Source organism: Budorcas taxicolor, chromosome 4 (genome assembly GCF_023091745.1).
Source record: "Budorcas taxicolor isolate Tak-1 chromosome 4, Takin1.1, whole genome shotgun sequence".
In the NCBI taxonomy this organism is placed as follows: Eukaryota; Metazoa; Chordata; class Mammalia; order Artiodactyla; family Bovidae; genus Budorcas; species Budorcas taxicolor.
This window is the reverse complement of record NC_068913.1, coordinates 88,937,214-88,963,313: the sequence shown is the minus strand read 5'-3', so window position 1 is coordinate 88,963,313 and position 26,100 is coordinate 88,937,214. Positions and strand designations below refer to the sequence as shown.

Below are 26,100 nucleotides of genomic sequence, written 5' to 3'. Positions count from 1 at the left end.
GAGGACCTGTTTCCTGGCTCATAGACGGCACCTGCCCTCTGTGTCCCGGCATGGCTGCAGGGCTAGGGAGCTGCATTGAGGCTTTTTGATAAGAGCTCTGATACTGTTTGTGAGGGCTCTACTCTCAAGACCTAAACACCTCCAAATACCCTACCTTCTAATACTCTCACATTGTAGGTGTTTAGGATGTCAACCTTTGAATCCTGGAAGTACCCAAATATATTACAGCACCTTGTTTCATTCAACTTCCTCATATATACTTGACTGGTGAGTGATGGTGGGGGAAATGTGATTACCTGAATATACTATACACATCTTGCTTTTCATTATTCTGTGACTTTTTTTTCAAAGGCTCCTGCCTGCCTTCACTGTGTGTGACAATTTCTAGGTCCATCCACATCTCTACAAAAGGCACAATTTAGTTCCTTTTTATGGCTGAATAATATTCCCTTGTATATATGTGCCACAGAGAAAAAGAATTATTGTATATTAATGTTTTTATAGAGAGAATCTAAAAAAATTACACAGATGAACCTGTTTGCAAAGTAGAAATAGAGGCACAGACATAGAGAACAAATGTATGGACACACAGGGGGGAGGGGGATGGAATTAATTGGCAGATTAGGATTGACATGTATACACTACTGCTATGTATAAAATAGATAACTAATGAGAACCTACTGTATAACACAGGGAACTCTACTCAGTGCTCTGTGGTGTCCTAAATGGGAAAGAAAACAAAAAGAGGGGATATATGTATACGTACGGCTTCCCTGGTGCTCAGTCTGTAAAGAATCTACCTGCATTGCAAGTGACTCAGGTTCTATCCCTGGATCTGGAAGGTCCCCTGGAGAAGGAAATGGCAACCCACTCCAGTATTCTTCCCTGGAGAACTCCACAGACAGGAGCCTGATGGGCTGCAGTCTGTGGGATCTCAAAGAGTTGGGCACAACTGAGCAACTAACACTAACCAACTATGTATATGTATGATTGACTTGCTTTGCTGTACAGCAGAAACTAACACAACATTTTAAAGAAACTACAACAGAAGTTAAAAGTAAATATTCCTGCCATCTACTCTGTCTGTCTTGTAAGACTGAGCTCGCTGGCTACATCCTCCAGGCAACTGGCCCTAGTCCCCCTCCCTCCTTTCTCCACCTCTCCCTCATTGTTCCTTCATCCTTCTCTCTCCTTCCACACCCCTTCCTTCCTCCTCCCTTTTCGCTTCCTTCTTTTCACCTTCCTCCCCTCTTTTCCTTCTTCCCTTACTCCCCCCTCACCATGATTTTTCCATGTCAAAAAATGTCTAGCTATGTAGAAATGCAATGGAGAGTGTTGATAGGGAGTGCTTTGAGTAGTCAGATTAAAAGGTAATGGTAGGACTTCTCTGTGGTGTAATAGATCAGAGTAACTGCTGAGATTTATTATTTTTTTTTTTATTGAAGTGTAGTTGATATGTAATTGGGATCTGCTTTTAAATCAGCATTTAGCCATCTGAATATAATTGTTTTATGTGCAGGAGGGGAGAGAAGGAAAAAGCTCTCAAGTTAGGTAGTGTCTAAGTATCAATGTACAGCCAAACTTGTTAGGAATGCTATCAGTAAAACATAGCAGAATTAAAATTCTGTTCCACTGAATGCCTACCAAAAAAAGAGTAATGGTTGAGTTGCTTAATGACAGTCATATCAACTGCACATACAAAGTTTCTATTTAGCAAACACTAAATATTGTCTTTTTTTTTAAGTAAAAAATGTGGGATATACTGCTGTGGTGAGATAAGTGGTATTTTAGTATTTTCTGCCCAGTAATTTTACTTCATGGGGAAAATGATTATGCCCTCTCCAGGGCCTTCTTAAATTTAAGGCCTCTTCAACTAAGAGATGGAAGGCTTGGAAAGATTGCAGTTGCCAAATGTTGTATAAGATTTTCTACAGCAGGTAGTCATTTCCTCTCCCCAATCTTAAAACACTTCATTATTACTATTAACTTTTGGGTATGAAACTTATTACCTTTTCATTTCCAAGATAAATTTCTGGTGGAAAATCTGAGCAGTATTATCTGTAAAGTGTTTGTGTGGGTGTGTGTCAGTTGCTTAGTCGTGTCCAGCTGTTTGCAACCCCATAGACTGTAGCCCACCAGGCCCCTCCATCCATGGGATTCTCCAGGCAAGAACACTGGAGTGGACTGCCATTTCATGTTTGTAACTAATATTTATTGGGAGAAAAAGGTTCTGCTTTTTAAATGTTAATATGACTTATTTTTGTAAAATTTTATGTGGTCTTATCCATTTAATATTTTGTTTATTCAAAATTTAAGTAACCTTGTTGGTGAGAACTATTTATGGGCTGTTTTTATGCCTTCATACCTTCAATTTACACATTTTTGAAGTTGCCAGACTATTCAGGCATTGCTACTAGATATCTGTCATTCTCGCTTGCTTGGAGGGACAAAACTGAGTAAAGGAGAAAAGTGTTTAATTGGATTCTGACAAGCCTGTTTGGAAAATTGATGCAAAATGGTAAAAAGTGATAGGTTATGCCAAATATGGGCTTCCCAGGTGGCACAGTGGTACAGAACCCACCTGCCAATGCAGAAGACGTGAGTGCAGTCCCTGGGTCAGGAAGATCTCCTGGGGTAGGAAATGGCAATGCACTCCAGTATTCTTGCCTGGAAAATTCCACGGACAGAGGAGTTTGGTGGGCTGCAGTCCATGGGGTCACAGAGTCGGACACGATGAGCACTCATGCATGATGTAATGCCAGATATAAGAATAAGGTTGGGATTAGTCATATTCTGAATCCAAAGTGTGACTGTATAGAGTAGATAATATTGGGAAAGATTATTTGTACTATGTAATGGGTCTTTGTTTTGCCAGTTAGCTGCAAAGTTTCCTTAAGTGGCAAATTTTGTTGCTATATTGAAGGTCAGGTCCAATACACATGTTACAGAGATTGTCAATATTTGAACCATTATTTTCTGTTCTGGTATGGTGAAGGCATGTGCATATTCCAAGTAAGGACTAAACTCCATTTTACTTCCTTTGGGTACTAAATGATTATAAATAGACTCACACTATTACAGGTCAGGTTTTTGACCTCAAATGAGTTTGCTGCAAACTTTTGGGAAGAAAACAATTCTTAGAGTTTCTCATGTTGAATTGTGTGTAAAAGACTATGGCCCTTTGTAAAATTGAGGGGAGCCCAATCATATGTTTTTGTTGAAGTTTGTATTAGGACCAGGGCAGACTTTAAGCTTCAATGGTAACTTACTAAGAGCAGAACATGTGAGACTTTTATTTTAGAACTTTGTACTGTGGTTAGTTTTTACAGTCATACAGCTTCTTGCTTTCTCTCACAGATTGTGTTCATTTTTAAGCTGTAGATGCTGAAGAATTTTGACCACAACAGATGATTATAGCTAGTTTTGTCCTTGGGAAAGCAACTCTTTTTTTAGATGCAGGACCAACACTAGACTCCAGATCTTGAAAGGAGCATGAACTGTAGGTGGGCCGTGCAGTTAGCCTTGGTCCACAGGCATGGAAGGAGACTGGCATTTTCCTTGGAATAGGTGTGTGGAAAAGACCCTGAAGCTGGATAATATTGAGAGCAGGAGGAGAAGGGAATGACAGAGGATGAGGTAGTTAGATGGCATCACCAACTCAAGGTGATGAGTTTGAACAACTCAAGGTTTGTTCAAGCATGAGTTTAAACAAACTCCAGGAGATAGTGAAGGACAGGGAGGCCTGCCATGCTACAGTCCATGGATTCTCAAAGAGGTGGACACGACTTAGTGACTGAACAACAAGGTGTGTAGAAGAGAATCCTTTCATATCTTCTAGGTGTCAGCAGAACAATATTTGCTGCTTGGAAATTTCAGGGAACAGAAATCTTCTGTGACTTATTGAGGAGCCAGACTTGATTCATGGGGCTTGTCCAGAAGTTCAAATCACTCCCCACCAGTTTGTCAGGAGAGAGAAACCTCCAGCAGAAAGAGTTATGAGGACTGACCAGTCCTAAGTAGCAGTCGGGGGCAGTCCAGTAACATTTCCTCACTTAAGGGTGGTGTCCAGTCACTAGAGAGAACTCCTAGGCTATTCAGCACTGGAGAGATGAAAAGTTAAGAGGTTTGGTATATAATGGAAGAGAACAAGAACCTCAGATAGAACATAGTAACAGGGGCAGTCACCCTTGTAAGGAAGGAAGTGCAGGCTCATGCCATTTCAGAGGAGAGGATGTATATAGGTCGGTTCGTCCACCACCCGGACTTGGTAAATTCCTGATGCCAAAATTAGCCTCTTGATGGGAGTGTTTAGGTTCATAGATCATAAATTCAGAACAGTCCTGTGAACCGACTAGCATCTTGGCAAAGCCAAGAGCAAGGCTGTTGGTTTACCTTTTTAAACTTATACTCTGTTTGCTGAATAGACCATTGTCTGAGATAATTATTGCTGTCTTAGCCTGAGTGTTCACCAACTTATGAGAAGTGAAAAGACATAAAGATAAAACAGAAATTTTTAGAAAGTAAAGAAACAGAATTACTTCAAGAATCAGTTATATGAGAAGACTTCAGTTCAGTTCAGTTGCTCAGTTGTGTCCGACTCTTTGCGACCCCATGAATCGCAGCACTCCAGGCCTCCCTGTCCATCACCAACTCCCGGAGTTCACTCAGACTCATGTCCATCGAGTCCGTGAGGCCATCCAGCCATCTCATCCTCGGTCGTCCCCTTCTCCTCCTGCCCTCAATCCCTCCCAGCATCAGTCTTTTCCAATGAGTCAACTCTTCACGTGAGGTGGCCAAAGTACTGGAGCTTCAGCTTTAGCATCATTCCTTCCAAAGAAATCCCATGGTTGATCTCCTTCAGAATGGACTGGTTGGATCTCTTTGCAGTCCAAGGGACTCTCATGAGTCTTCTCCAACACCACAGTTCAAAAGCATCAATTCTTCGGTGCTCAGCTTTCTTCACAGTCCAACTCTCACATCCATACATGACCACAGGAAAAACCATAACCTTGACTAGATGGACTTTAGTCGGCAAAGTAATGTCTCTGCTTTTGAATATACTGTCTAGGTTGGTCATAACTTTTCTTCCAAGGAGGAAGTGTCTTTTAATTTCATGGCTGCAGTCACCATCTGCAGTGATTTTGGAGCCCTCCAAAATAAAGTCTGACACTGTTTCCACTGTTTCCCCGTCTATTTCCCATGTAGTGATGGGATCAGATGCCATGATCTTCATTTTCTGAATGTTGAGCTTTAGGCCAACTTTTTCACTCTCTATCACTTTCATCAAGAGGCTTTTTAGTTCCTCTTCACTTTCTGCCATAAGGGTGGTGTCATATGCATATCTGAGATTATTGATATTTCTCCCTGCAATCTTGATTCCAGCTTGTGTTTCTTCCAGTCCAGCGTTTCTCATGATGTACTCTGCATAGAAGTTAAATAAGCAGGGTGACAATATACAGCCTTGACATACTCCTTCTCTTATTTCGAACCAGTGTGTTGTTCCATGTCCAGTTCTAACTGTTGCTTCCTGAACTGCATACAGGTTTCTCAAGAGGCAGGTTAGGTGGTCTGGTATTCCCATCTCTTTCAGACTTACGGAGACAAATACTACCAAGATCAATGGAAAAAAAATGTACAAATAAACACAATTAGGAATATAAAATGAAAATTAACTACAGATACAGCAATTTAAAAATTGTAAAATTACTTTCAATAATGCTGTGCCGTAGATTAGGAAACTTAACTAATTGACCCAAGAAGAAACAGGAGACCTGAACCATTATCCATTAAGAGCGTGAAGTGACAATCCAGCCTGTTCTACCAAGAGAGACTAAATATTTTCACCAAACCTTCATGGAAAGATAATTTCTAAGAGTTGTCTCAGAAGCTAGGAAGAGAAAGCTCCTTTGAAGCTAGTATATCTTTGCAAATAACCAAATTTGGAGAATGTAATAATAAAAAACTAAAGACCAGTCTCATTTTATGTGGGTACATGTGTGTGTTAGTTGCTTAGTCGTGTCTGACTCTTTGCGATCCCAAAGACTGTAGCCTGCCAGGCTCCTCTGTCCATGGAATTCTCCAGGTAAGAATACTGGAGCGGGTTGCCATGCCCTTCTCCAGGGGATCTTCCCGACGCATGGATCAAACCCAAGTTTCCTGCATAGTAGGCAGACACTTTACTGTCTGAGTCACAGAAAAGCCTGTGGCTGCATGAATCCTTAATAAAATATTAAATTTTAGTGGTACACATCAGGATGAAGTATGTTTTATCCTATGAGTGTGTGAATGATTCAGTATTAGAAAAACTTAATATCACCGATTGTATTAAGAGGTAAAAGAGAATAATCCTATCGTTTTATTAATGTAACAGATACGGCCTCCCTATTCCTTAGGAAACACCAACGTTGAAATTAGGCCAATTAATAACCCCTGCGGTTCCCTGATAGCTCAGCTGGTAAAGAATCCTACTGCAATACGGGACACCTGGGTTCAGTCCCTGGTTTGGGAAGATCCCCTGGAGAAGGGAAAGGCTACTCACGCCAGTATCCTCACCTAGATAATTCCATGGACTGACTGTACAGTCCATGGTGTCGCAGAGTCGGACGCGACTGGTGACTTTCACTTCACTTCCCAGTAGTCTCTAAGTATTCAAGTGAAAGGAAGAGTTACCCGTTGCCTACTTTAAATCAAAACGAGGTGTGATTATGCTTAATGAAGAAGGCATATTGAAAACCAGGATAGGCCAAAAGCTGGACTCTTGAACCAAACAGTTGGCTAAGTTGTGAATTCAAATAAAAAGTTCTTGAAAGATATCAAAAGTACTACTCCAGTATATCACTCTTTCTTGTGAAGGATGAGAAAGCAAAACAGCTTTGCTGACAGGAGAAAGTGTAAGTGGTCTGGACAGAAGATCAGACTACTCCACAACATCCCCTTAAGCCAAAACCTAATCCAGAAATCGGAGAAGGTGATGGCACCCCACTCCAGTACTCTTGCCTGGAAAATGCCATGGATGGAGGAGCCTGGTAGGCTGCAGCCCATGGGGTCACGAAGAGTCGGACACAACTGAGCAACTTTACTTTCACTTTTCACTTTCATGCATTGGAGAAGGAAATGGCAACCCACTCCAGTGTTCTTGCCTGGAGAATCCCAGGGACGGGGGAGCCTGGCGGGCTGCCGTCTATGGGGTCACACAGAGTCGGACACGACTGAAGCAAGTTAGCAGCAGCAGCAGCAGCAGCAGCAATCCAGAAATAGGCCCTAATTCTCTTTAATTCAGTGAGGGCTAGGAGAGGTGAGGAAGTTACAGAAGAAAAGGTTGAAGCTAGCAGAGATTGGTTCATGAGGATAAAGGAAAGAAGCCATCTCCCCAACAGTGCCAGGTGAAAGCAGCAAGTGCTGATGTAGAAGCTACAGCAGATCCATTCATTGTCCTAGCTAGAGACCAAAAGTCTCTCTAAGACAATGAAGGTGGCTACACTAAACAACCAATTTTCAACATAGGCCAACAGCCTTACATCAGAAGGTGATGCTATCTAGGACTTTAATAGCTAGAGAGGAGAAGTCAATGCCTGGATTCAGAGAACAGGCTGGATCTCTTGTTAGGACTAATGTAGCAGGTGACTTTCAGTTGAAGCACATGTTCATTTACCATTCTGAAAATCCCTGGTCCTTAAGAATTATGCTAAATCTACTTTACTTGTGCTCCATAAATGGAATGACAAAGCCTCAGTGACAGCCCATGTGTTTACAACATGGTTTACTGAATATTTTAAGCCTAATGTTGAGACCTACTGCTCAGAAAATTCCTTCCAAGATGCTAACTGCTCACTGATAGTGCACCTGATCACCCAGGAGCTTTAAGGATGTACTACAAAATGTTTTCACGCTTGCTAACACAATATCTGTTCTTCAGTCCATGGATAAGAGAGATGGAGAAAAATCAAGTTAAAAACTTACATCATCTAGCAACAACTCAAAAGTTGTAGAGAAGAAAGGAATGGTGAATTCCATCTCCTCTTTATATACTTACAGGTTAAGAGGTTGTCACGTGTATTTTTGGATAGAGTGTATGACTTTTCCTCTTGAGTTATATGAAATCAGTCATATAGTTTTCCTGCCTGTATAACCTGTTAGTATAATCTGTATCAAATGAAAAAAATCAGGCCAGGAGAGCCAATCAAATTCTTGTTTTGATCTTGTTTTTATGGGAGGTTTGTGGGTGTGAAGGAACAAACTACTTTTCTGAAGTTGGCATATACATTAAGATGATGATAATCACAATCCAGCTATATTTGCATGTATCCTTTATGAGTCATGAAATACTTTCTGTAATGGGCAATCACTTATTAGTTGTTTAGCTGGAGATATTAACAGGCACAAAAATAGATCAGTAGTTATATATGTTATATATGGAAAAAATGATACTGAATGTTTTATGTCAATAGAGACTTCATTAGAATTAAAGGATTGTGAAAATCCCTTAAAGACCCTATCATCATTCTTATCTCATAAAATAAGTGAATTAAGACTATAATGTAAAGATGGTGATGGTGGTAACACACATCAGACTGTATATTGAACTGAACAATGTTCTAAATGCTTTAGATACTGCACATTTTTTTCATTTAATCCTCATAAGAGTTCTAAAAGGTGTGCGCTGCCGCTTTCCCTATTTGACAAGTAAAGAAGCCAAGGTATAAAATTTCAAGTAATCTGTTCAAGGTTGCAGAACTAGTATAAGCACAGGATTCAAACCTGGGAAGCTTGGCTTCAGAATTAACTAATCCTGTGTAATTAACTCAACCTGAAGCTTCCCGCATAGCTCAGTCAGTAAAGAATCTGCCTGCAATGCAGGAGACCTCGGTTTGATTCCTGGGTCGGGAAGATCCCCTAGAGAAGGAAATGGCAACTCACTCCAGTATTCTTGCCTGGAGAATCCCATAGACTGAGGAGTATGGCAGGCTACAGTCCATGAGGTCACAAGAGCCAGGCACAAGTTAGCGACTATACCACCACATGTGAAATGGAACAATTCCTATTCATGTTAAAACTAATGAGACCTATTTAATACTATGAAATGTGATATGAAACAAAGACTTGTTTTTAAATAGAAAAATGTCACAGCTCCATGAGCTTCATGAACCTGAGTCAAAGAAGCTTTGTGATCAGATGTGACAGTGGGGCTGATTCATCATCAACCGCATGAAACACGCTAGGGAATGTGGTACCTTAGGGTAGGGTACCTGGGCTGTGTGTGCATACATGGCTCCATCTGTGGGCAGGACTTTTCCTATCATGCCTCTCTGCCACTTAGTTTACATTACTTATTTGTCACTCAGAGTTCTTGAGTGAGGTACAACCTTGACTTCATCTTTCAATTCCTGGATACACAGAAACCATTGATTCATGAATATATTAAAAAAAAAAAAAAGTTGGTTTTTTCCCCTCCATACAGTGCAGCATGTGGGATCTGGGTTCCCTAACATCCTGCAGTGGAAGTGCTGAGTCCTAACCACTGGACCACCAGGGAATTCCCCCAAATTCTGTTTTGTTTTTTTTTTTTTTTTGATCACTGCTCCAGTACCCAGAACTGTGCACATAAGTCAGTTCTTGATAAATATTTGCATGCATGAATGAAAGAATAATGTAGATATTGAGTAGATGGTTCTTGGATTGTCCTCCTGGAGTGTATGTGAAGAAGAGGCAATGCCAAGTTCTTATGTCAGAGAATCACTTTTACTATGAAAAATCAGATCAGTAATCGATTTTATACAAATCAGTGTGCTAGGCTCTAAAGGAAGACAAACAAATAATAAAATCCTACCCTCAAAGAACTTAGACTTGAGAATCAAAAAGCCTTTATTAGAGGTAAGAGTTAATTAATGTTTTCAACACCTGCATAAAAATATACCATATAGTATATAATTTCCTAAGAAAGGATATAAAAAAATGAAGAAAATACTATTTATTTCTTTAAAATGTAGCTAGCACTTATTTTTACTTTAAAAGGTACATATGTTGTATATCTTGGTAACCATAAATACAAAACTTTTTAATGCTAAAAAGTTCAGAGTAGACAGAATATAATTTGTATTGGGTTAGGTGGTTTCTGGGTTTGCAGGATCTGAGTGTGTCTTGAGCTGGGAATAGAAGGTCTATGGGTTGTTGAGATAGTTAGTTGCACTTAGAAACTTTTTGCTTTAACTGGCACTGCTGATATGATAATAGGGCCTTCTTTGAAGTAACAATGAACAAAATCTGGTACTTTTCTTTGGATAGTATCTATTTGACTTACGACCTGATACATATTTATATAAATATATATATATATATGTGTGTGTGTGTGTGTGTATCTTGATATACAAAAGATAACTAAAGGAGCATTTAAAAATTTGTAGGGTCCAGTTGCTTATATATTAAAAATAGTTGTTACTTTATGGCTGTATATTACTCCCTTTTTGTATCATTTTTTCAGATTCAGAGATGTGGATGGAATTTATTCTTGACTTTTGGAGAGAAAATGTGAGACAGATGGCCTCTGATCCTGTGATATTAAATAAGCCTTTTTCTGGACAACTGTTGTCAAAGTAATTCCTAGCGGAGGGAAGACATGTCAAATCATGGCCTGTTCTTTTTTTTTTTTTTTAATGGATGACTGTATAATACAGAGGTTGCCAAAAGCTTCTGATAAGTCTTAATATTTTGAAGAATAAGTGCTTGAAAAGTCAAACATTTGTTGGGTACCTTGAGCAAATTGCACTGTGTTGGTGTTGGGACAAAGGGGGGAAACAGAGTTTACAGAATTGAGAGGACACTGCCCCTCTTGAGACATTCTACATCCAAAGTATAGCCAACATAAAGCATCCAACTACACTATATAACATATAGTAAAAGTAAATGAATGTCAAGTAGGTGCGGAAAGAATATGCTTAGTCTCTCAGTCATGTCCAACTCTTTGTGACCCCACGGACTGTAGCCCACCAGGTTCCTCTGTCTGTGGGGACTCTCCAGGCAAGAATACTGGAGTGGGTCGCCATGCCCTCCTCCAGGAGATTTTCCCAACCCAGGCGTCGAAACCAGGTCTCCTACATTGCAGGTGGATGCTTTACTGTCTGAGCCACCAGGGAAGCCCAAGAACAGCGGAGTGAGTAGCCCTTCTCTAGGGGAACTTCCAGACCCAGGAATTGGGCTGGGGTCTCCTGCATTGCAGGCCGATTCTTTACCAGCTGAGCTACCGGGGAAACCCACAGAAAGAATAGGAGCAGGATATTTCAACTGGAGTGACTGCAAAAAAGATGGGGATCATCTGGTTTTGTTTTAACATTGATTGATCCATTCATTTTGGCTGTGTTGGGTCTTGGTTGTGGCATGTGGGTTCTTCATTGCGGCATGTGGGATCTTTTGTTACAGTGCAAGGACACCCTAGTTCTGACATGCAGACTTTAGAGCACTGGCTTAGTAGTTGTAGCTCATGGGCTTAGTTGCTCCGAAGCTCGTGGGATCTTAATTCCCTGACCAGGGATTGAACCTACGTTCCCTGCATTGCAAGGAGGATTCTTAACCTCTGGACCAGCAGAGAAGTCCCTGGGGTCAGCTTTGAAGGATGAGAAAATGTTCCTAGGTAGAAAACAGGAAAGAGCTTTCATCAAATGGGGAATGGGGATAGGACCCTTTTATTGAACTCCCATCATGCTAGCAGTGTGCTTGGTGAATTACAAAGAGATGTGAAATGGATCGTCTGATACTTAGCATGGCCAGGAGAGGCAGGCATTACTCCCCCATCTTACACATGAGACAGCCAAGTCTCAGGGTGACTTAGCTTACACAGCTAGCACATGGCAAAGACAGGGTTTCGTGGCAGATCTGTTACACGTAGCCTTGTGCTTTAGTACCATTTCTGCTAGTGTGATGACTCTATTGCTGTTTTTATCCTCTGCTGCCTCCCAGGAGGGATTAAATTCCCTAATAAATAAGTAAGGGTTTGTGACCTGTGAATTGGAAAAACTTAAGGGATCTAAGGGGGAAAATCCTCTTAAACACCACTGCCTTGCTCTTTCTGACTGCTGAGAGCTCGCTCTGAGTTAACCGCACTCTGGGGAACTGGTCTTAGAAAGACAAAGCTTATACAGACCTTTGATGACCGATTGCGGCCTAAGAAGGTCTCCAGTCTTCTTCATGGTTTTAGGGCAACTTTGAAACAACAGAGCTCCAAAAGCAGGCTCCTCATCCTCAGTGATTCTTAACTACAGGAGCAAAATCATCTGTTAATAGAACAGGGCAAGTTGTTGTGGTTATTCAAAAGATTCTGTACCCACCCGCCACCCCACTTTGAGTATGTTGCTTCTTCTCCACCCCTTTGAACAAAAATTCAGTCTAAATGATTGAGTTAATATTAAAATGTATTTTTTCCCCTAGGCTCAGAGAAAGATAACAATACCACCAATTACTGTCCTTAATCTTGTTCTTAAGGATGTTCAGCTCCTTTTTCTGCCCTCTTAATGCACAGGCTGTGGTGTGAGGTTTTTTCCCCCAGTTACTTTCCAAATTACTAGTAATGTGTTTCTCTCCGTTGATTGTCATTCTGTCCTCTAACTTAGTAGATTGACTGAGAAGGAAAAGGTGTTCTTAATTTGGTGTTCAAGTGTTTTAATTCAGAATGTGGAAGAAAGTATAATTTATGTAGGTTGATTTCTGCCGTTAAAGTATAAAGGAATTTGGTTATATTCCAAATGCTCATTTATCTTAGCATTCAGATATGGCTATAAGAAATTCTGTTTTATGAGTGTTCAATCTGTAGAAGAATTAAAGGTTAACCACATTGTGTGTATTTAACTATTCTGTTGCTTGAACTAAGTGATAACCCTTACAAAGATAAAATTAACTGGATCAGCCTTATTGTGTGAGTAATATTACAGGTTAGAATCTGGAGGATAAGACATTGACAATTTAATTATCCTTCATTGAGAACCTATGATGTGCCAGAAGCTGAGTATTGAAAAAATGAGAATAAGATTTCGTCCCATACCATGAGATTAATAGAGCAGAGGATTTTGTAGAGGGAACTATATCAGTTGCTGTCTAAGAGCTCAATGTAAGGGCAGTGATTTTTTCATTTTTAATTGGAGAATTACTGCTTTACAATTTTGGCTTCTGCCATACAACACTGTGATTCTGTATACATGTGTCCCCTCCTTCGTGAGCCTCCCTCCCCTCCCAGCCCAGCTTCTGCTCATCACAGAGCGCCAGGTTGAGCCCCCTGTGTTATACAGCAGCTCACTAGCTGTCTGTTTCACACACGGTAGTTTTTCTGCCTGTGCTGCTCTCTTCAATTCATCCCATCCTCTCCTTCTCCTGGTGTGTCCACAAATCTGTTCTCTCTGTCTGCATCTCTATTCAAGGGCAGTATTTTTTTATAAACTACTTTTTAAAAGGTATCTGTCACTGCTCAGGAGTCTAGATGGTCTCAGCAATTGGTCTCGGCTGGATTCAGTCTCATGTGTGCCGTCACCTCAGCATTAGGGATACATCTCTGCTCATCTTGGGTGTTCACACATATTTGTCCATCTGTGGGTTGACCTAGGTTGCCTCAGCTGGTGCACTTGTGCCCTCCTCTATCAGGCTAGCCTTCTGTGGTAGAGGACAGCAGGATTTCAAGAGGGAAGGGAGGGAGCGCAAAGCCTTCTGAGGCTTAGGCTTGGAACCGGCACATCATCGCATCCGTGCCAGTCTGCCAACTTGAGTCACCAATCTATCCAGCTTCAAAAGGTGTAGAAATAAATTCCACCTCCTGATGAAGGACCTGGCAAGTCACATTGCAAAGGCATCATCAGGAGGGAGGTACTTAGGCCCATTTTGTAATTAGTGTTCCTACTGTAGGTACAGTTTCATAAAAGGAACAAAAAGTCTGTCTGAGGTCTCCATAGAATGAGTGCTGCAGTAGGAGCCCGGGAAGCTGTAAGCCCTATGAGTTGAAGAAGCATACGTTTCAGGCTGATAATAGTGGAAAATGAGGTTGAATTGAAGGAGAAGAGGACCAGGCTGGAGAAGTTCTGTTGGAGTTTCTAGCAGCTTGGATGTTATCCTTTGGATAAAGGGGGACGTGTAAGGTTTTAGACAAACAGGAATGCCATCGTGAACTTCATTAGTTTTTTTTTGTAGGTTGCTCTGGCAACAGAATGAATTCAAGGTGAGCAAAATATTGCTCGAGATTAGATGCTGTTGCCTAATTCTAGACTGTGGAATGACGATGATGAAGCCAGTGAAAAGTACTCACTCACAGGTGGTAAAGCTGACCATGTTGATCATTCTTTTGAACAAACTCCTTTGATGGCAGGTGCTGCGTTAGGTGTTTGAGAAACGCGAGTGAGAATCCCGTTCCTTTAACGTCATAAAGGCTTCTTGGAGCTATAGGCTCCTAGACAAGTTACCCTTTCCTCATGCATCTCACTGTTAGGAGTGCAGATAATAGAGAAGAATAGTGATCCTGGCTTACATAGTGAAGAAGTGATGGCTAGTGAGATGGTAATTTAAAATGTCTGTTTTGGCTGTTCTTTCTTATATATTGAGTTACCAGAGCTTTTAGTGATATTGAAAGTTATCACATTATTTAATATAAAGAATCATGAAGTGTTTCTGTTGTTCAGTCACCAAGTTGTGTCTGATTCTTTGTGGCTCCGTGGACTGCAGCATGCCAGGCCTCTCTGTCCCTCACCGTCTCCCGGAGTTTGCCCAAGTTTCCAATGAATGAGGAGCAGGAGTAGGAGTGAATTTTGTAACTTTCACGCATCTGTATCTGCCCCCTAGTATAGTGTGTGACTGTCAAGGTAATTGAAAAGCTCATATGTTAGTTCTTAAATTTACCGTATTCCATTTTAGCATATTCAGAGCTCTTTGCTGGGTTCAGAAATAAGTGGAAAATGTATTTGTATGTGAAAAAAATTGTATTGCATGTGTTTGAGAGAATATGTGGCAGTAGTGATTAATTTATGGGAGAAATTTTGAAAAAAACATAAGGATTTACCAATTTACAATCAAATGTAATAACATCTTAAAATAATTTTTACCTTTAGAATTCTTTAGAAATAAAGATACCTCTTTCAGAAAGTATTTATCACTAGCTTTTCTTGCTTTTTCTTGTTCTCAGTCTACTTAGAGTCAGTATTTCTGTTCCTGCTAAATCCCATTATGATGCATTTAATTACTCACAGAAACCCTATCCAGTTGTAATTCTCAAGATTAAAAGCAAATCCAGTGTGTTTTGTGAATCCCTAGAGATCTCTGATAATACTTGGATAAAGCAGCTTGTGAGGCAGTTTATTGAAGCTTCTTCAGTATCCTCTGCATTTAGAGATACATTCACACAGTATTGCCCAGATAGTATTTAGCTATTTTTCTTATCAAAGTCGAGATTTCTGGATGTTTGAGCATTCTTGAGAGGTTGATGAGTAGTGGAGGGATAGAGATCAGGTGATTCTTCTCCACCAGCTTAATGAAAATTATAACCTTCTTGAACTTATTTGGAACCTAGAAATTAGGACATGTACATGCATGTACCTAATTGGTGTGTAACCCTCTTCTTCCACCTAGATGATGACCCGCTGAGAACAGCACGGTGCTGTGTCCCTGGTGACACAGGCTCTGGCTCATATCAGTGCCTTGTGTATAGTGAATATTACGTTTATCATGGTTAGTGGTTATATAGGTATAATTCCGTTGGGTAAATCTCAGGAACTTTGTTTACCTATTCACCTTCCAGTTTGTACCCATTCCCTTTGGTGGCAGGACACTGACTAACTTCATGTTCCCTCCTGCCATGTGCTCAATCAGTGAAGGGATTTTCCATAGCAGGGTAAATCATGGTTAACCTGAGCCAAACATGATAATTCTACCCTGATTACCAGTGGGGTCCATTCAGTGTGGGTTTTCTAAAGCACTGCTACCCAAGAAGACGTTGAAGGAAGTCTAGTTAAGTTTCTGGAAAATAAAATTGTCTTGCTCTTCTATGGAGAGATGTGAGAACAGTCTCTTTGTGCCTCTAAATGTGATCAGTCATTCTTCCCATTGAAACTGGAACAACAGTAGCTGGCCTCAGGGATAATGAAATGAGCCTGTAGATGAGAAGAATCAGCTTACTATACTTAGAGGTAGGGTGGCAACATGGAAGGGCAGGCAGACATATTTGGAGCATGGGATGAGCCAACCTTTGTATATTTCAGTCTCCTTTGGTTGAACTTTGCAGGAAGGCTAATGAAAGCCTCTTTGATTCTTGGATGTTAAAAAGATAGAAAGGTTAGATATTGAATAAATGGTCTAATAGTCAGAAAGTAACATTAGTCAAGTCAGGAAGCGATAGTTAGAACTGGTCATGGAACAACAGACTAGTTCCAAATAGGAAAAGGAGTATGTCAAGGCTGTACATTGTCACCCTGCTTATTTAACTTCTATGCAGAGTACATCATGAGAAATGCTGGGCTGGAAGAAGCACAAGCTGGAATCAAGATTGCCAGGAGAAATATCAATAACCTCAGATATGCATATGACACCACCCTTATGGCAGAAAGTGAAGAGGAACTAAAAAGCCTCTTGGTGAAAGTGGAGAGTGAAAAAGTTGGCTTAAAGCTCAACATTCAGGAAACAAAGATCATGGCATCTGGTCCCATCACTTCATGAGAAATAGATGGGGAAACAGTGTCAGACTTTATTTTGGGGGGCTCCAGAATCACTGCAGATGGTGACTGCAGCCAGGAAATTAAAAGACTCTTACTCCTTGGAAGAAAAGTTATGACCAACCTAGATAGCATATTCAAAAGCAGAGACATTACTTTGCCGACTGAAGTCCATCTAGTCAAGGCTATGGTTTTTCCTGTGGTCACGTATGGATGTGAGAGTTGGTCTGTGAAGAAAACTGAATGCCAAAGAATTGATGCTTTTGAACTGTGGTGTTGGAGAAGACTCTTGAGAGTCCCTTGGACTGCAAGGAGATCCAACCAGTCCATTCTAAAGGAGATCAGCCCTGGGATTTCTTTGGAGGGAATGATGCTGAAGCTGAAGCTCCAATACCTCGGCCACCTCATGTGAAGAGTTGACTCATTGGAAAAGACTCTGATACTGGGAGGGAAGGGGAGAAGAAGGGGACGACAGAGGATGAGATGGCTGGATGGCATCACTGACTCAACGGACATGAGTCTGAGTGAACTCCGGGAGATGGTGATGGACAGGGAGGCCTGGCGTGCTGCAATTCATGGGGTCGCAGAGTCAGACACGACTGAGCGACTGAACTGAACGTTAGTCATCTGTTTTCCTCTCCTCCCCCCACCCCCACTGCCCAACTTCCTTTCTTTCGTCTTCAGACATCCTGGCCCCAGGATAGAAGACCCCTGGACCTGGTCCTGATAAAATGGATGCAGTTTTGAATCAGGCTTCATGGGGTCACGGGCATTTGTGCAAGTGTCCGCTGTTTCAATCTCAAAGAGATCAGGAAATGGAGACAGGCTGAGGACTCCTCCTTATTGGATGTATTGCCAATTATAAACTTCATGAAAAGAGCACAGATCTGATTTCTCAGGGACAGATGAATTTAGGGATGAGTCCTCCCTCCCAAGGCTGTTATTGACATTTTGGGTCAGGTAATTACTTCCTGCTCAGGGCTGTTTTGTGGATTGTAGAATATCCCGCAGTATCCCCATCCTCTACGCGCTGCATGCCAGCAGTACTCTCACACTGGGACAATCGAGAGTGTCTCTGGAAACAACCAAATATTTCTTGGGAGACAAAATTATCCCTTACTTGAGAACTGCTATGTTGGGGGTAAAAAATTGTTTCTTACAGGTGCGTTTGTCCTAAGGGGGGAGGGGCAGTTCTGGCTGCCATTGCCTAAGCAGTTCATCGTACAATGAGAAAGAGACAATGAATTATTAATACTAAGTTTTTCAAATTGGTCTTTTCAACCATATGATGAGCCTTTAGATTTGAGATGTCTTGAGCTAAAATATAGCTACCGCTTAAATTCCTTCAGCTTTCAAGATCAGCAACTGATTTTTAGCAAGCTAAATTGCATTGTTTTTAAAATCCTGTCTTCAGCTGTTAAGTAATTGCATGTTTAACAGCCTCTGATATGATGATAACTGTCTTCTTGATAAGGCTTTATTTTGTCAGTGTTAATAAATGTCAGTTTACATTCCCCTCATGTTGAATCTTTAGGCCTGGGATGAGCATTTAATGTTGCAAGACAGAGGGAATGATTCATTTCTGCTTCCCATGGACTGACTGGCATATTGGGTAGCATAACACCATACCTGAGAACTGATGACTGGCCAGAAACATACAGTCATATATGAATGATTTCTATTTTGCCTCACAGATGGGAAAACAATGAGCAAAAAGTGTTTAGGCAGATTTTCAGTCTCTCCAGAACTAGGAAAGAAACTCAGGTATTTAAAAAATTATCTGTTTTTTGCTTTAGAGTTTATTCACATTAGCATATGTCATGAGCCATGGCTGCCTAGCTTTTTGGCCAATAGGATTTCAGTATGCAGTACATTCATATGAACTCTCAGATTGGCTTAACTGGCTCTGATGTCACAATTTCCCCCATTAGGAAGTCACAGTTTTCTTGAAATCACATTGTGCTAATAACAAATCCTGTTATTCTGTTTCATTATGAGAAAGATAATCTACCAAAAATAAAAATGCTGGAAGGAGCAAGATACCTTTGATTGATGCAGACCTTTTCCATTCCTGTGCTTTAATTATCTCCTACCAACCCTGGAAGCTAACTTCCTAACTTTCTTCAACAACGGATGTGGTTGTATTTTTCACATTTGTCTGTTAATAGGCAAATGAAGGAATGAGCCTACTTAGAATTACTTCTTCAGCTCACAGTTCTGCTTCATCTCAACTGTGGAGGCTCGGCATCTTTCTACTACTAAGCCTTCCTGACTCAAAAGGAAAAGCCATTTGGACAGCACACCTGAATATAACATTTCAGGTAGGAAATCGCCTCATATCAGAATTGGGAGAGAGTGGAGTGTTCGGGAATCATTCTCCTCTGGAAAGGGTGTCTGGCGTGGTGGTACTTCCTGAAGGATGGAATCAGAACGCTTGTAACCCAATGACCAACTTCAGCAGGCCTGGGCAAGCAGACTCTTGGCTGGCCCTCATTGAACGGGGTGGCTGTACGTTCACACGCAAAATCAATGTGGCCGCAGAGAAGGGAGCAAACGGGGTGATCATCTATAACTACCCAGGTACAGGCAACAAGATATTCCCCATGTCTCACCAGGGAACAGAAAATATAGTTGCTGTGATGATAGGCAACCTGAAAGGCATGGAACTGTTGCACTTGATTCAGAAAGGAGTCTATGTGAAGATCATCATTGAAGTGGGGAGAATGCACATGCCCTGGGTGAGCCATTACGTCCTGTCTCTATTCACCTTCCTGACCGCCACCATGGCCTACCTGTTCCTGTACTGTGTCTGGAGACCTCAAGGGCCCAATTCTTCCACCAGGAGGCGAAGGCAGCTGAAGGCAGATGTGAGGAAAGCCATTGGGAAGCTTCAACTGCGAGTGCTCCAAGAAGGGGACAAGGAGCTGGAGCCAGATGAAGACAGTTGTGTTGTTTGCTTTGACATTTACAAGGCTCAAGATGTAGTACGTATTTTAACTTGCAAGCATGTTTTCCACAAGGCGTGCATTGACCCTTGGCTTTTAGCCCATAGGACATGCCCCATGTGCAAGTGTGACATTCTGCAAACTTAAGAAACCCCGAGGATCTCCTGAAGATGTAACTGAGTCTTTCCAGTGATTAAAGTTAAGATGAATTCTCTTTTAGCACTTAATGTAGAGAGAAAATTCAACTGCAACTTTTCTACACAAGTACTAAAGAGGGTGAAACCTGGTGGTTTTAAAAATAAAACTCCGTATCATGTCCAGCTTATTTGAACTTGTTGTTTTTCTAGTGTTGTGTTATACATTTTTGTCCTTATCTAAGTAAGGGCTTTAGTATACATTAAGCTTTGATTTTCAAATTACAGTGATTGTGATATTGATGCCGTGGAGAATTAGTCATAATATTTTAAAGTTTCTTTATACTAATTTTTATACTTTGCTTCCATATGTTTAATTTTTGGTATCTAATAATACTTCTGTTCAGTAAACTTAATTATAGGATGAGATCTTGATTTAATTTTCCATGGTTAATTTTATTAATACCCAGGAAATCTGGTTGCCAAATCTACTGACTGGGAAGGAAATGTGTTCTGAATAATTATTTTAGATGCTAGCACTTTTGGCTATATATCTAAAAATATTTTAAATTATAGGCCTCATTTAGGGTAGCATTATATATATATTTTAAAAATGTATCTTTGTTTGCCAGACCCCTTGAAACCCTAGCATAATGTATCAACTATGGTTGTAGGTTTTCCTTCTAGAATTGACTAGAAAATACTAAATGGTAGTATGTCTTTATATGGGACGTTTTGAAAATATAGACCTACAGCAGAAGTAAAATTTTGTTCAGTTGCTTTTCTTACCTTTTTTTTTTTTTCTGGTAGATATCTGTATAACAATAAGAGGCCTAAAGATGTGGGTTTTGTTGCTTTGATGAAAATCTCTGGATAATATGCAAAAGCATTGATGTCCGACTCAAGTGGCACTTTGTGAGTCAACACACTGTGTACCTCACTGTCTGTTTTGAAGAGTGGGTGTGTGGAAATCAGATTAACAGCCTTTGGGAAATAACATAGACCATTGTGAGTGGAAGGTGTCGCATCAGTGTTTTTCTTTTAATGCTACTTTTTGATGGGCCCATAAGAAATCTTTTCTCCTTTGTTTTTCCTACTTCACGTTGTCATGTTGCTAATTGCTGTTTCATAAGAATACACTAGCTTCTGTAGTTCTGGCAAGATGAAACCTGAAGTATCTCTTAGTACCGTATGCGTAGAAGTCAGAGACATTTATGTACAAGGTCAAAATTCTTGGCTTTGGCGTCCTAGCTGGTGAATAAGAACCCCTGAGTAATTTTCCCAAGAAAGTGTATGGCAGTACCAGTGAGTGCCCATGCCTGTTAGTTCACATGTCATTCTTTGGGCTTTGAAGTTACATTGTGCTCTTGGCCTAAGTGTAGCAAAAATACAGGCAGAACTAACAGTGTATGTGGGGTCTTCCACCAAGGATGTTTGCTGACTTAGGCAAACATTTTGTTAAAAGATTCGATGACCTTTAACAGTCACTGATGTCAGTGGTTAAATTTAAGTGAGGACCTCAAAGTTTGTCTTTCTAAAATCTGTAGCTACATTTTTGTTCAGAGTAAACTGTGGTAAACCAACATTGCTGTATTGAATCTTTTCCCCTACATTTGTCCTCCTCTTTCCTCAAAATGTTGTTAAGCTACTAACAGATGCCAAGGTCTGCAGAGAAATGACATTGGTCTTTTCTGTCTTTAGTGCTGCCAAAACTGAGGGTAGTGAGGCTGAAGAAATTGAATGGGATACCCTGCTTTTAAAAATTAAAACCAAACGGATCCAACAAACTTATGAGCAAGCTTTATTAAATAAAGTTCAAAATTTTACATGCTAGATTAAAAAATACATTGTATGGTGAAAATGTGAGTTAAAAACTGTGTTATTCACCACTTCTACCCCATATCTGGTCATAGTGCTAATTTTTAAATAACATTCATGGTTAAAACTTGGCATTTTGTAACATATATTTACTTCACTGATTGTGAAGGAAAGTGTTAATTGCATGGCTTTTCTTGCATATGTATTCAGGTTTTAAAATTCATACATCATGTAATTTTTATATTTTTTAGTTTAATGTGATACCTGGTATCATAACATGTAACTCAAGGGCTGAATCTGTCCAGTAACATTGAAATTACCCATAGCAACATTCAAAGCATTCAACCAATAAATATACAGCATGCTCTAAGCTCTTACCTAATTGGCTGTGTTGTCTTTTATGTCATAATCATATCACCCAACAGTAAACAGTATCTAGAGTTACAGTAGTGAGAGTGGGAATTTTTTTTTTTTCAATCTAAAGTTTTCCTCTTTCTCTCTCTCTCAAAAAAAAAAAAAAAAATCCAAAACTCATAAGACTTCTTTAAGAACTTCTTACAAAAACATGCTGAAAGACAGTGGAACTTGTTTTCACCCAGAAGGTATTTTTCATTTTAATAGTTTGCATTGATCATCAACAGATGTGGAAGCCACATCCTTTTGTTGGGTTGGTTCTTCAGTCACTTAAGCAGAGAGAGAGATGCGTCTACTCAAGGTTGGCACTCAGAGAAACAATGCTGCCTCTTCCTGGCTCATGAAATTCAGCTTCCTTTGGCTGCTTAGCCAGCACTGTTGCAGAACCAGCGCTGTTTGGACTGCTTACATGAACATATCGTTTCATGTTGGGAATCGCATGTTGTCAGAGTTGGGGGAGACTGGCGTGTTTGGAAGAAGCTCCGCTTTGAAGACAGTGGCGGGAGTCATCGTGCCTCCGGAGGGAAAAACACAAAATGCCTGCAGCCCCAGTACCAGTTTCAGGAAATTGAAGAACTCGCAGACATGGCTTGCCCTTGTCGAACGGGGAGGCTGTGCCTTCACCCAGAAGATCAAGGTGGCGGTGGAGAATGGAGCCAGTGGAGTGATCATCTATAATTTCCCAGGAACTGGCAATCAGGTCTTTCCCATGTCTCATCAGATATTTGAAGACATCGTTGTGGTGATGATTGGTAACTTAAAAGGCATGGAGATTTTGCATTTAATTCAGAAGGGCATTCATGTGACCGTCATGATTGAGGTGGGAAGAAAACACATCATCTGGATGAATCACTATTTCATCTCTTTTGTGATCGTCACGACCGCTACATTAGTGTATTTCATCTTTTATCATATTCGAAGAGTTTGGGTAGCAAGGATTCAGAACCGGAGGTGGCAACGGTTAACAAATGATCTCAAGAAAGCATTTGGCCAGCTTCAGGTTCGGGTACTGAAAGAGGGGGACGAGGAAGTAAGTGGCAATGGAGATAGCTGCGTAGTTTGCTTTGAACTCTATAAGCCTAACGATACAATTCGTATTCTGACTTGTAAACATTTTTTCCACAAGAATTGCATTGACCCCTGGATCTTAGCCCATGGGACGTGCCCCATGTGCAAATGTGATATTCTAAAAGCTTTGGGGATTCAGGTGGATGTTGAAGATGGAACAGAGTCCTTGCAAGTTCTAATGTCCAACGAGTTGGCTGATATCCTGTCATCTAGTGAAGAGGGCACAAATAATGAACTTCCTCCTTCAGGAAGGTCAGATAAAGTGACACACGTGGAGGAGGAAGAGCCCCTTCCTTCTCAGGACGTCGGCCGGTCTAATTCAGTAGCAGCAGACATCCATCCTCCGCCTTGACATCATGGCCTTCGAGGAAGTGAATTAAACCTGTTTGTGAAATCAGGTCCTAAATACTGACAAGCAGTTTGTCCAAACTGTGATTTTCGTGTCTTTTTTGTTGTTGTTGTTGTTACTTTGGTAATTTTGTGCATTTGTCAAGTCTCAGAAAAGAGAAAAAGCCCGAGCAGGGTTTTTTTTTCTTTCTTTTTCCTGTTTCTCACCTTTACTAAATGTAATTTTTTTGTCAGTGTATGTTGCTCCTGTGAGTATTTATGTTTATTTTTATGTGCACATCAATTTTTATTTTACTGTTTGGTCACCCCACGTGGCTTGCAGGATCTTAGTTCCCTGACCAGAGATTGAACTCGGGCCACCACAGTGAAAGTACTAAGTCCTAACCTCTGGACTGCCAGGGAATTCCCAATCAAGGACAAAATTTAATTCCTGAATTTTTTTGCATATATATTGGGCTTTATTTTGGTAGGAAAATTGCTAATATATTTATATGTTCCTTATAATACAGAAATTATCAATGAAATTTGAAAAACATAAGTGAGCTTTTATAAGCTCGGGAGAATAAAATTTATCTTTTGATATTTTTAGTGCAATATGCTAATTTGAAGGTCATTGTGCTGTGTTCTCTTCATTCTTGGTGTGAAATTTTTGCTGTATGGAATTGTACTGTTTTGACACATAATTCTCTTCAAACCATTAGTACATTTTATGTGATCTGTCTATATATGATGATAGAAATTTTAGAGTTAAAATACCAGCACTCTTTAAGGGAATAGCAGATATTTCAGCACCGAGTATTGCTAATCACAGTTGTTACATGTTCATAATGTATGCTGCTGCTGCTAAGTTGCTTCAGTCGTGTCCGACTCTGTGTGACCCCATAGACGGCAGCCCATCAGGCTCCCCTGTCCCTTGGATTCTCCAGGCAAGAATGCTGGAGTGGGTTGCCATTTCCTTCTCCAGTGCATAAAATTGAAAAGTGAAAGTGAGGTCGCTCAGTCGTCTCTGACTCTTAGCGACCCCATGGACTGCAGCCTTCCAGGCTCCTTCGTCCATGGGATTTTCCAGGCAAGAGTACTGGAGTGGGGTGCCATTGTCTTCTCTGTCATAATGTATAGAAAGACTTAAATAAAGAATTCTTGTGGTTAGTCATAGTGTACTTGTTTCACTTATGCCCTACCCCACTCCCTAGTTAATTCTTTGTAACTAAATAAAACACTGTAACTATGATTATTTTGTAGATAAGTACTAGAATGTAGAAGTTATTATGAATTGCTGGGATTGTTAGTTTTGTTCACTCTGTATTCCCAGGATCCAGCACAACACCTGACTCAAATATTTGAGTAAATGAATAATAATTAGTTTTTAAATAATGTAATTATTATGTGTTAATCTGAAAAACTGGACTGTTTATCCAAATCACACAAAATAGTGGGAACTTAATCCTGAAAATTTTCATCCCAAATCACTTTGATAAAACAAAAATTTAATTTTTAGCCCAGGCAGTATTCAGTATCACAATTTAGCATGGATAATTTTACTTAAGAGCCTTGAACTCTCCAAGGCTGCCACAGGGATTTGAATTCTTGTACAAGCCTAGAGAGAGCTCTATTAAGAGGAATTTTGTGAGCTGCTGTGTGCTATCAATACTGGAATGCATAGCCAGGCAGGAAGGCAGTAGTTGATTCTAACTGCAATGCCAAGGAAGACTGTTTAAAGGAAGAGGTATGCTCCTCTAAGACCAGAGAGAACTGAGACATGGGAAAAAACTAAGCAGATGGCCAGGTGCTGGCAGTCCCCAGACCCAGGGTCTCAGGTTATGATCGTTCTGTGTACTCTTGGCAAATTCATGTGGAGTGTGTATTCCATGTTAGACCTAACACTTGAGGAATTTGTTGTTTGCTCTTTGCACTGATACTGACCATTGTCTTGTTCATCTTTCCACTACACACATTTTCTCCTTTCTCTCCCTTGCCTCCACTTTATTCATTATTGTCCATCTTAAATCTGACTTACCTTCATGTGTGAGAAATTGGCATGAATATGCTTTTATAATCAAGCATTTCTTTGTTAATGTGGACATCAAACATTGAACACAGTGTGTTTATGATCTTGATTTGAGAATTTTCAACAGATGTTCATTAGAGGATAGTTAGAGTCTGTTTGAAACAGAGAAGGAAAAGGTCCCATCAGGGAACTCGGGAGCTATGATTGCTTTAGTGCCTACCATGTGGCAGGCAGCAGCCTGAGTTCTTTGCCTAGCTGTTTCTTATGTCAGAACAAAACAGCGGTTTTAATCCTTGTCTTTAGAATGCTGTAAACAGATCAATAAACCACTTTTACTCTGGGTTTAGTAACTAGAACCTGGAAATAGCACTGCTGTGTCAAATGTCAGGTATTATTCATTGTAATGGTTTTTTATATCTATTCTTTGGGCTACACGTTTTCTCTTATACCTAGTGATGCAAATGTATTTTACCATAATGGCGTGGGACCATAATATGAACTATTTTGCCCCTAATACCAATGTCATATGAATTTCCCTTGCATTCCTCCTTTGTATATATATTTGCATTTCTCTGGTAATTGATTCCCCATGCTCGCCTCACTAGGTAGGGGTTTGACACTCCTTATAAAAATGACACTTGTTTGTTTATTATGGGGATAAATTGGACTTAATGTTTACTGACATGAAAATGAGTCTG

The 26,100-nt window shown here is 40.4% G+C and overlaps 3 protein-coding genes across 3 annotated transcripts in view; all 3 read left to right on the top strand.

The window, feature by feature from the left end:
- Positions 1-26,100, top strand: part of CADPS2 (calcium dependent secretion activator 2) — a 562,792-nt gene that overhangs the window by 155,591 nt on the left and 381,101 nt on the right. The gene's annotated exons all lie outside the window — the stretch shown is intronic.
- On the top strand, positions 18,848-19,759 carry RNF148 (ring finger protein 148). The gene has a single exon (XM_052639070.1). It carries the CDS (start codon positions 18,848-18,850, stop codon positions 19,757-19,759), a length of 912 nt encoding a protein of 303 aa, XP_052495030.1.
- RNF133 (ring finger protein 133) lies at positions 22,265-23,398 on the top strand. Its single transcript, XM_052639069.1, has one exon. The coding sequence runs from the start codon at positions 22,265-22,267 to the stop codon at positions 23,396-23,398; it is 1,134 nt and encodes a 377-aa protein (XP_052495029.1).

Bases quoted from the DNA above. Each gene is read 5' to 3' on its own strand.
- RNF148 (XM_052639070.1), top strand. From the start codon at position 18,848: ATGAGCCTACTTAGAATTACTTCTTCAGCTCACAGTTCTGCTTCATCT.
- RNF133 (XM_052639069.1), top strand. From the start codon at position 22,265: ATGCGTCTACTCAAGGTTGGCACTCAGAGAAACAATGCTGCCTCTTCC.